General features: G+C 47.2%; 2 protein-coding genes; both read left to right on the top strand.

Moving 5' to 3' along the window:
* The first annotated feature begins 348 nt into the window (after positions 1 to 348).
* On the top strand, positions 349 to 1854 carry CHC_T00001689001 (hypothetical protein). XM_005712532.1 is given in 5 exon segments: positions 349 to 428; positions 429 to 969; positions 1069 to 1262; positions 1365 to 1604; positions 1605 to 1854. The coding sequence occupies 3 exon segments, from the start codon at positions 429 to 431 to the stop codon at positions 1602 to 1604; spliced, it is 975 nt and encodes a 324-aa protein (XP_005712589.1). The 5' UTR covers positions 349 to 428; the 3' UTR covers positions 1605 to 1854.
* Positions 1855 to 4860: 3006 nt separating this feature from the next.
* On the top strand, positions 4861 to 7071 carry CHC_T00001688001 (hypothetical protein). XM_005712531.1 is given in 2 exon segments: positions 4861 to 6828; positions 6829 to 7071. 1 exon segment carries the CDS (start codon positions 4861 to 4863, stop codon positions 6826 to 6828), a length of 1968 nt encoding a protein of 655 aa, XP_005712588.1. The 3' UTR covers positions 6829 to 7071.
* Positions 7072 to 8565: the final 1494 nt, after the last annotated feature.

The following is an 8565-nucleotide window of genomic DNA, read 5'->3' as shown; positions in this document are numbered from 1 at the left end:
GCTCTGTTTTTATGCCAAAACCGTGCTATGTTGCTACCATCATTTGAATGAGTGCGTGTGAAAGGCCATAACGCCCCCTGCCGTTTTAGATCTCGAGGCCTCGTCTGTCCATATTACTACGGTACGGCAAGAAGCGAGGATAAGTTATTCCGCCCTCAATGTATGGTGCTCCTGTGTTTCTAATATGTTTCTATCCTGTTGCCGGTATTATGTTTCTGACCTAAAAGCTGAGGCTGTATCAATGAATTAGAGCGATACTGTATGTTACACAACGATAGTTACGGGGGCTGTGAAAGCAGTATAAATAGTATCGGTAGGTACTGTGAAAGTAAAGAAAGCCAGCCCTGCCACAGAATCATTTCAACTCTCAATCACGAGAACCGAGTTGGTCCATCGAAGAGTCGTTTGCAACTTTCACCAGATCAAGCATGATGCTCTCCAGTGTTGTTTTCTCTTTTTGCTTCATACCAATCCTGGGCAACCTATGCCAAGAAAACTCTGCAACCTACCACTTCAGGTTAGGCGACATTCGCGGCACAGTGCTATACGATGGACCTCTAACATTCTCAACAAATCCGTTTTTCGTACCTTTCGAGGCCTTGCGCTCTACATACAAAGCATGCTTTCGCCCAATAGAGCCCCTTACCCTGTCTCAGAATGTCCTCTTGTTAGAAAGCAAGGTCGGGCGTGTCCTCGTTGACCCGGGATCTCGAGGAGGTCAAGCGAATCCGCTCCTAGCCTCGGGCGGCCTCCTATTCCGAAATATGCGCGCGGCAGGAATACTTCCAGAGTCTATAGATCACATTTTTCTAACTCATGCCCACGCAGATCACGTCAGTGGATTGTTGGGCCTGGACGGTGGTCGAGCATTCCGGAATGCGAAGGTTTACATAGGAATCAAGGAACATCGCTTTTGGATCACAGAGCCGCTTCCTATTTCCGAGGATCATCCACTGAGAGACACACTTCGTAAGTCGTACATGCCGCCATAACAGTTGCTTTCCGGAGCCAACTTCTTTCGCAAGGAACTAACGGACGGTTTCAACATCTCTTGTCGTGGACGCAAAGTGGGCTTTGCGCGTACCTATCGTCAAAGTATTGCCCCTTACGCATCCAGACTCGTTCTGGTTCGCGACGGCGGCGCGCCGCTACCAGGATTTCGCTTTTTGCCAAGCCCAGGGCACAGCCCGGGTCACAACCACATACAAATAGCGTCAAAAGGAGAAAGCCTCATTGTTTCCGGGGACGCATGGATGTCCAAGGTACGCAGGATCAGCAATGTGCGTAACCATTCAATTTCTGATTTTTATACTTTATTAACAATTTTCGATTCTTTCTCGTTTTTTGAATATTTTGTTGAAAAGCCCGATCAACTTCAGAACCCCAGCTGGCAAGTCGGGACGGAGTCAGACCCGCTAAATGCTCGCCGTTCGAGAATGAAACTAATAAGGCAAGCGGCTAAGAACAGATCTTTGGTTTTTGCTTACCATGAGGCGTTCCCAGGTCTTGGATATGTTGTGAAAAGTCGCGAAGGGTCTTTTGATTGGGTTGTCGCCCCGCCCATACTCATCGGAACGGGCGTGGTTCAAAAGTGTACCTCATGATTCTTATCATTTGATTCTTTTGGTCTTGTGATCTGGGATCATTTTATTCTTAAGATAGAGGTTGGATAGTTTCTAAGAAACTGACGGCCGTCTTGAGAAGAAGAGCCGTTGAAGCGCGAGGTATTTCTGTGGATTTAGGGATGATGCGATCATGATCACAATCTCGCCGGGTACAAAAATTGGACCGCAGGAGACACAGCGAACATACAGGAGGGTCAGGTAATTATTAAAGGAGAACTAAATCTTGGAACTGTGTGCCATTTGCCTACAACCCCTTGCTCTTTGCTCCCAATGCATTGGAACACCTTGCGGTCACACTTTTCACAGGACATGTCTTTCTAGAATGATGCAATTCCACTCCGAGAGCGTCACAAGTAGAAGGCATCTTCCTTGTCCTCTATGCCGAGTGCAACTCTCCACAGATGTCGTAAATGCGTCTCTTGTCGAATCGGGTCTTCCGGCTGGAACGGAGGAGGATATACGAAACCTACTGGAAGAGTACAATAGTCCCGCGCGACATGGAGAGACCAGAACTCGTCGGTCCCCTGGTCAGATTTCTAGAACTATGGTTCGGGGGCGGCAAAGAAGGCGAGGAGGTGTGCGGTCGCGCACAACGTCGTTGTGAGTTAGTAGGAGATACCTAGACATGCAACTGACGGAAAAGCCTGCGCCAGGGAATGCAAATTCAGGTGCGAGAACAGCGTGAACTCGGCGAGCAGATGCGAACCCTTGAAAGAATTTTGGGTGTACATCAATTTCAGGCTGATGCTAGTGTGAGATATGCGGAATTGTTGAACAGAGTTTTACGATTGGGGCGCCGTCAACGGACTCTGACCAACCTTCTCACCGGCGAGCGTACATATCCTAGAACAAGGGAAAGAATTCTTGCAAAAAAAATAGCTGTCTTCATATGAGGACAGCGCCGTCCTCACATGAGAACAAGCGCAGGTCGGACAGACGCTATTCGCGTATTATTCATGATATAGAGGTATAGAACCTGCCTCTCTTGATAATTGTAGTTGCAGCGCCTCATCAGAAGAGTGTATTCAAAAGTTGACGCTTGACAACGCCATACTCTGTTTTGCGTAGAGAGCAATCTGAATACCACGCAATTCTATGAATGCAAGTTGCACACAGACGGAACAGCGTACGCCCTGCATCCCCGGGCCTCGTATGATAAACCTCTTCAGTATCAAGCCACGCAACACGGTGGAGATCCGAGATTCTTGAACAGATGACAAGCATGCATGGAACTATGTATCGAAATATCAGTGCGATTGCATCCGCTGTTTATTATTGTCTAAATATCAAATCGATTGTGTCCATTGACAGAAATGTATCCACAGCAGTGTATGGACATGACCGCAGATGACATCCTCCAAAATGGTAATGAGTACTTTGGGTTGAATTGCAAAAATAGGGAGAGATAGTACAGAGCGCAGTTCAACACACGACTTTCTTCTGTGTGGTGTACGGTAGTAGGCGTCTTTTCACTACGCATTCCTGCCTGTATTCAACCTACACGTTCGATACTATTTCATCAATTTGTAGAAAGAGACCACGGCCTCAATATCTGGGCTGGTGTAGAAATAAAAGTTTTTAATTTCCTCATTTGCGCAGGTTGTCCATGTTACATCTCTATTGAAGATATCCGTTTCGAAACAGCCGAATGGACTTTTTGGTCTGTGCGACGGACGACGGATGTGAGCTTGTACCGCCTGGAAGATTCGTCGTTCTCAGCCAGTACTTTCTTCAGCGATATTTCTCGAGAAACCTCCACAGCACCGCGATGTACGATGCCATTCGATGCCAATCGGTCAACGTGGGCGACCAGCCATCTTGGTGCGGAGTCTATTTTCGTGTTGGCCATTCTGTATAGTCTTCTGTATCTATACAGGTACAGGTGTAGTCCACCACATGCAGGCCGAATACATTTTGCCCAAATAACTTCATCAAGAAAGGAATCTTGAATGAGATTTTCTACTTTCAACATTACTGAATGTCCATTTGGCCTTGACAATCCTCTACAGCCTGGAAAGAGAACATGTACACCAACTTCATGGTGCTTTGGCCGGACATACTTACGCATGCATTTCGTGCAAACGGACTGACATGACGAGGCAACGATGTGCACATGAAAATCCGCCAAGAATTCGCTCAGGTCCACAAGAATTTATGTTTTCTCGAAACTTGTTTGAGATCTCCACGCCCCCCGACGCACCAGCAATGCAGCTGTCCAGACTACCGCGCAATCGCCTTCAAGAATCTTTTGATGCCCACTCACCTCTCTGCGTCTAAACTTAATTTAATTGTTACCGACCAACAGCAGGCAAGTACAGATCAATCCTCCAAATCCAATGTCTTCATTTTGCTAAAAAACGGCCGTCATAGACGCACACCCCAGTTGCTTTCGAATCCTTATGGGTTCAAGTGCTGCAAAGAGGGAGAGATTCACCAAGTTATGAGATATCTTGTGCACCTGTTTCTCTATAGTGTCTCAGGTTGAGAATGAAAAACATTAATATTGTTCGAATTGTCGTGACGCATCAAATCCACGAGCAGCCGCATATTTTTTGGGGGTTTCGGAAGCCCCCACTTCCACGATCTCACAAAAAAGCTTCCCTATGACGCAATTACTCCTTTCTGTCAGTTCAGCTCCAAGCACATATCCCTTTCCACCTCCCAACCGGGACACATGCCGACACTGATAATCCTATTTTTTGTTAGAAAAATAGTTTATGTGTCTCGAGATGAATACATTGTACGGCAGCACAAGAAGAGATAATACACATGATTACGGCAAGAAAGCCTTGAGCACGAAGATTGAAAAGGTTAGGGCAATGGTTGCGTGTGTTGAGTCCTTCTCCGCCACGAAGATTTGGCCATCCCTTTTCATAACTACGAGCATCCGTATCTCTGATATCGAGAACAAACTGCAGGACAGTAGAGTGCGTGATTAGGGACAACAGGGATACTTTAGAATATTCTTTAGAGTACTTTTAGAAAAGTTGCAAAGTAGAAGTTGTCAGATATCACCGTGACGTTAGTTGCAACGGGGCAACAATCTCGGCAGCCCTAGGCATCCTCCTCAATGCCTTGCACATCAACAGATTGCAGTGCTTGAAATACTGGAAGGTGCGGAATTATCGCCTTCAAAAACATAAGACCATATCCGTCGCCGTGTTTATAAGCCAAGATGTGCTCTCTTTAAGCTATCTGTTTTACCGCATTAGCGTTCTTACGCAACCATCTCATCATGGTAGCCCGTTGTGCCACTTTCCCTATCCTTGTAACTCTCTTACTCTTCCGTGTTGCACATTCCATCCGCTGCCAGCACAGCAAGCACTGCACAACTGATGATCCCAAACTTCTAGGCTTATGCGCCCCACGCCATCGCGTGTGCTTCACCATTCCGCATCCAGCTCGTCACATTACCGACGACGACGATCACGACGACGAAGACGCCCCGTTGTTTGTCTCCTTGTCCGAATTGATCGAGGAAGCTAACGCTGACAAACTTTCCGTCGCTGCCAAACGCGACGTTATCGACGCTGTCAAAACCATCTACATGGACGTCAACCCGCACCGATTTCTACATGAAAACCTCCTCAAGATCGATTTTCCGGCCGCGCTGGACAGCATTGACATCACCGAAGAAATGACCAATGTCGAGTTTCATGAGAACATGATGAATGCCTTTCAACTCATGGATGACTATCATTCAGTATTTCTCGCGCCGGAACCGTTGAGAACTTCCGTCGCCACGCTTGGCTTCGCCGTCGCCAAGTTTTTCGAGGAAGGATCCAGGCAACGACAGTATATCGTCAATGATTTGCTCGCAGAGCTCATACCATCCAATTCTTCCTTTGGTATCGGATCAGAGCTACTCCTTATCGATGGTGTGCCCATCGACAAGTATGTTCTCACTCTCGGTAAGAATTCTTCTGCCTCCAACCTAGCAGCCCAGATCGATTCTGGCATTTTTCTGGTGTCCTTCCGAACTCTAGCGTTCGATCCTATTCCTTTCAGTTCAACTGTCGATATAGTTTATCTGACAACAGAGGGAATCAGGAAATCGATCACGCTCCCATGGTTCTTTACCAAACTTTACACCCAAGAGGCCGCGGACACCATGTCCCATGCAGTGCATCCTGCTGCATATCAACCACTGCATGGAAGGCCCAATCGTGTGGTTTTCTCCGAAGCGGACAAGCGCAAGTTGTACGAAGAAGTTACCGCAGAGCCGTTAGACATCACTACGCGAGTCATCGAGAACGGCCGTGTGCCAATCGAGGTTTCATCCGAGTTCACTGAGCGCTTCACCGCAGAAGTGATTCTAACCAAATCCGGTCCGATCGGTCGATTTGTAATACCAGATTTCGGAGCTAGTGTGTCATTGGAGCTAGCTCTGGAAATTGCTCGCATCCTGCGCCTCATGCCCCTCAACGGATTGATCATGGATCTTCGATCCAATGCAGGGGGAGATGGGGACTACGTCAAGTTGCTCGCTGAATCGCTAGTAAGCGAGACCGTGCCGCCTAACCCAAATACACTCCGAGTGTCCCAGTTTCTGCAAGACCTGTTGCTGTCGGCAGACACGAAAAATGTGACCGCGGAGGAACTTATTCTGCTTCCCGCGGTCATCCGCGCGCTAAACACATCACTTGCTATTGGTGAGCAGTTCACAGGTCCAACTGTTGACATATATTCTTCAGAGTTCAGGGAACGATTTGCTCCTCGGGCGTACTTTGGCCCTGTGCTAACCCTGGTGGATGGAATATGCTACTCTGCCGGGGATTTATATACGTCCTTGCAAAAAGACTATGGGTTTTCGCGTGTAGTCGGTGTATCGGACAACGTTGGAGCTGGGGGCGCTTCCGTTTATCGATACTCTCAACTTGCTGAGTTATTCCCGCAAAAGATAAAGAAGGTGGAATCTGAGTTCACTATGGCATATGTGCGCTTCTTCCGAAGCGGGACGAGTAAAGGTGCCATAATAGAAAACTTCGGAATTAAGCCAGATGTGCGGTACTATCCGACCCGAAATGATGCCTTCTCGGATGACTGTGACTTGTACGAGTTTTTGGGTAGCATGTTGAAGGATATGAGAGAAGAAAAAGACGGGACCAAAATCGAACGGGAGGAGTTCGACGCCACGTCTGAGGAAGAGCCAATGCCAGAAGAAGGGCTAACGCTAGAGGAAGGGCCAACACCAGAGGAATAGGCGATGCCAGAAGCTTTTGATTAAGAGAACGACGGGCAACTAGAAAAAGCAAATGCTATCTATCCTAGGCAGTACACAGCTTGAAGGAAAGACATACTCTAATAGTAGCATTAGTATGACATACTTTGTGCAGAAGAAAGCGAGTTGCTCGGGATGGCGCTAACCCGGAGGAAACAAGTGATGACAAGTATAATGGATAGTTAGTTAAAAACATATTCGTGTTGAAGGTAGAGCAACACGGCTGAGTACAGTGCGTCTGAATTGGTAGATGAAAGGCAAACCCCGGTGGTTAGCAAAGTCCTAGCACAGGTGCAAGAAGCGGCATAGTTCTGTGCGAGGAGAGGAGTGGAGGGGAAGAGGTGAAACTAAAGATAGGGCTCACCGCAGATTTCAAGATGACGACTCCGAACAGTAGAGAAGTTTGAATTTAATTACGGTACTGCTGTTACCGATAGCGGGGGCTACAAAAAGTGGCACGTGAGCTAAAGATAAATATTGGATATCGTTACTATTAACAGGCCCTAGTGGGGGCCAGCCTATATCGCAGGACCATTATGATAAGAACATGTATTAGTATTTGCTATACCGGCCGGGTGTTTGTCGCGTAAAGGTGGATATCTTGGTAACCGCTTGCCCGTTTTCTATTCTGTTGTCATATTCTTACTCAGCGCGGCACGTGCCAGATACACAGCAATGCATGTCATGTTTACTTAAAAATTGGACCCATTTCCTGAGACGAGAAGTGGTGTAGCTGGGGTTCTGTCTACCCTGTATTCTTTATTGGGTTGAGCGCGTTCTGCTTATATACTGTTTAGGTTGCGTGTAGCTCTACTACGGGAAAAGGGTGTTGATAGAGTTCCCATTCGGTCAATCAACTGTTCCGACGGCCACAAGGTATACGCATTTCCCATGACAATCATGAGCAGTATGGTGCCAACTGTAGCAACTTGTGGGGAAAAACAGAAAGAGAAGGTACCTCGCACAGACGGATAGACGCTCCCGTTGTCCGATGCCTTTATTTCCCTGGAGGCTGCACAGCGCTCCGGGATTTATAGACCTCCATTACGAGGTACCCGCGCTACGAGCACACGCCTGAAAGGTCGTGCAGCGCTTAACATGAGCAATTAGGCATGAAGACGAAGAATTACATAGTTCCAATTTTCCCTTAGGTCATGACGGGCACTGCAATTAACTCTTCCAAGTGTTATCCCGTACAAAGGTTGGATGCTATCAGCAAAAGACAGTAACACCTTCTGTGGCCTCTGTACAGTCGTAAGCGGTGTACGGCTGTGCACAACTGTGTAACATCTAATTAATGCTCACGCACAAATTATGGTCCGAAGGGTCATCGATATCCATATCGATATGTACAGACACGTGTACCATTTCCTTGAGTTGAATCTTCCAGGCGAATGATTACACAACCTCCTAAGGCTTGTCGCCTTCCCTTTGTCCCATTTGTAGTGAGAGCATTATTATACCAAAGCAATCATTGTTGTACTGTATACTTGCAAGAGCATTACTGCCCGCAACACTCCTCCTTAATGCGATTGTTACTCACATTCTTGTATCTGTAGCTTTTGTCGAAGATACAGCGTACGAGGGGCGGAAAGACCCTTCGTGAGTGCATCTGCAATCATATCACTAGTAGGACAGTAGCACATATTAATACTGCCGTCCATTGTTGCCTCTCTCACGAAGTGAAACCTTATGTGGACATGTTTGGCCATTTTCTCT

The sequence above is a fragment of the Chondrus crispus genome, genomic scaffold (assembly GCF_000350225.1).
Source record: "Chondrus crispus Stackhouse genomic scaffold, scaffold_109, whole genome shotgun sequence".
Classification (NCBI taxonomy): Eukaryota; Rhodophyta; class Florideophyceae; order Gigartinales; family Gigartinaceae; genus Chondrus; species Chondrus crispus.
Note: the sequence above shows the minus strand (reverse complement) of the source record. Positions and strands in the feature narration are given on the sequence as shown.

Excerpts from the sequence above, each read along its gene's own strand:
- CHC_T00001689001 (XM_005712532.1), top strand. The coding sequence starts at position 429 with ATGATGCTCTCCAGTGTTGTTTTCTCTTTTTGCTTCATACCAATCCTG. Across the intron at positions 970-1,068 it reads TCCACTGAGAGACACACTTC|TGGGCTTTGCGCGTACCTAT; the intron begins GTAAGTCGTACA and ends GTGGACGCAAAG. Across the intron at positions 1,263-1,364 it reads GGGACGCATGGATGTCCAAG|CCCGATCAACTTCAGAACCC; the intron begins GTACGCAGGATC and ends TTTGTTGAAAAG.
- CHC_T00001688001 (XM_005712531.1), top strand. The coding sequence starts at position 4,861 with ATGGTAGCCCGTTGTGCCACTTTCCCTATCCTTGTAACTCTCTTACTC.